The sequence below is a fragment of the Acanthisitta chloris genome, unplaced genomic scaffold (genome assembly GCF_000695815.1).
Source record: "Acanthisitta chloris isolate BGI_N310 unplaced genomic scaffold, ASM69581v1 scaffold40474, whole genome shotgun sequence".
In the NCBI taxonomy this organism is placed as follows: Eukaryota; Metazoa; Chordata; class Aves; order Passeriformes; family Acanthisittidae; genus Acanthisitta; species Acanthisitta chloris.
Genome location: NW_008670676.1, coordinates 1 through 622, shown reverse-complemented (window position 1 = coordinate 622; position 622 = coordinate 1). Strand labels below are relative to the sequence as shown.

Below are 622 nucleotides of genomic sequence, written 5' to 3'. Positions count from 1 at the left end.
GTGGGACTCACCGCGACCTGGAGCTCGATCCTTGGGGCCGGGGCTGACCCCACGGTGGGAGCAGCCCCGGGTGCTCAGCCCGAGGGTACGATCTGCCCCCGAGAGCATCCCGGAGCCGCACGGTGCCCGCGGAGCATCCCCCGGTACCTGGAGCCCGCCCCGACTCCCGCACACCGCACGGAGCAACCCGCACCTCCCCGGGCTGCCAGGGTGCTGGGGGGGCCACTTACAGGATCAGCAGCCCGTAGCCCTCGTGGCGATAGTCGCGATAAGCTTTCCAAGGCTTGATCTCCAGGCGCTGCGGGCAGGCGCTCTCCCGGCGGTACAGAGCCTCCAGCAGGCACGGAGCTGCGATGTGCACCGAGTCGAACGCGCCCAGCTTCATGCGGAACATCTTCCCGAACCTCCTGTGGTACTCAGCCTGGGGAAGGCAGAAGAGATCCCCGAGGTGAGGGCAGAGCGCAGCCCACCGCAGCGTAGGGTCATAGAATCATAGGATCATAGACTAATAGAATCATAGGATCACAGAATCATAGAATCATAGGATCATAGAATAATAGAATCATAGGGAGACCTCTAAGATCATTGAGTCCAACTATCAACTTGTCACTCTGCTGGAAGT

The 622-nt window shown here is 61.6% G+C and overlaps 1 protein-coding gene across 1 annotated transcript in view; it reads right to left on the bottom strand.

The window, feature by feature from the left end:
• Positions 1-416, bottom strand: part of LOC103801335 (1,25-dihydroxyvitamin D(3) 24-hydroxylase, mitochondrial) — a 6,775-nt gene extending 6,359 nt beyond the window's left edge. Inside the window, exon 1 of the mRNA XM_009073744.1 lies at positions 231-416. Coding sequence (XP_009071992.1) covers positions 231-394 — 164 coding nt within the window. The 5' untranslated portion in view covers positions 395-416. The remainder of the gene's footprint in view (positions 1-230) is intronic.
• Between the last annotated feature and the right edge of the window lie 206 nt (positions 417-622).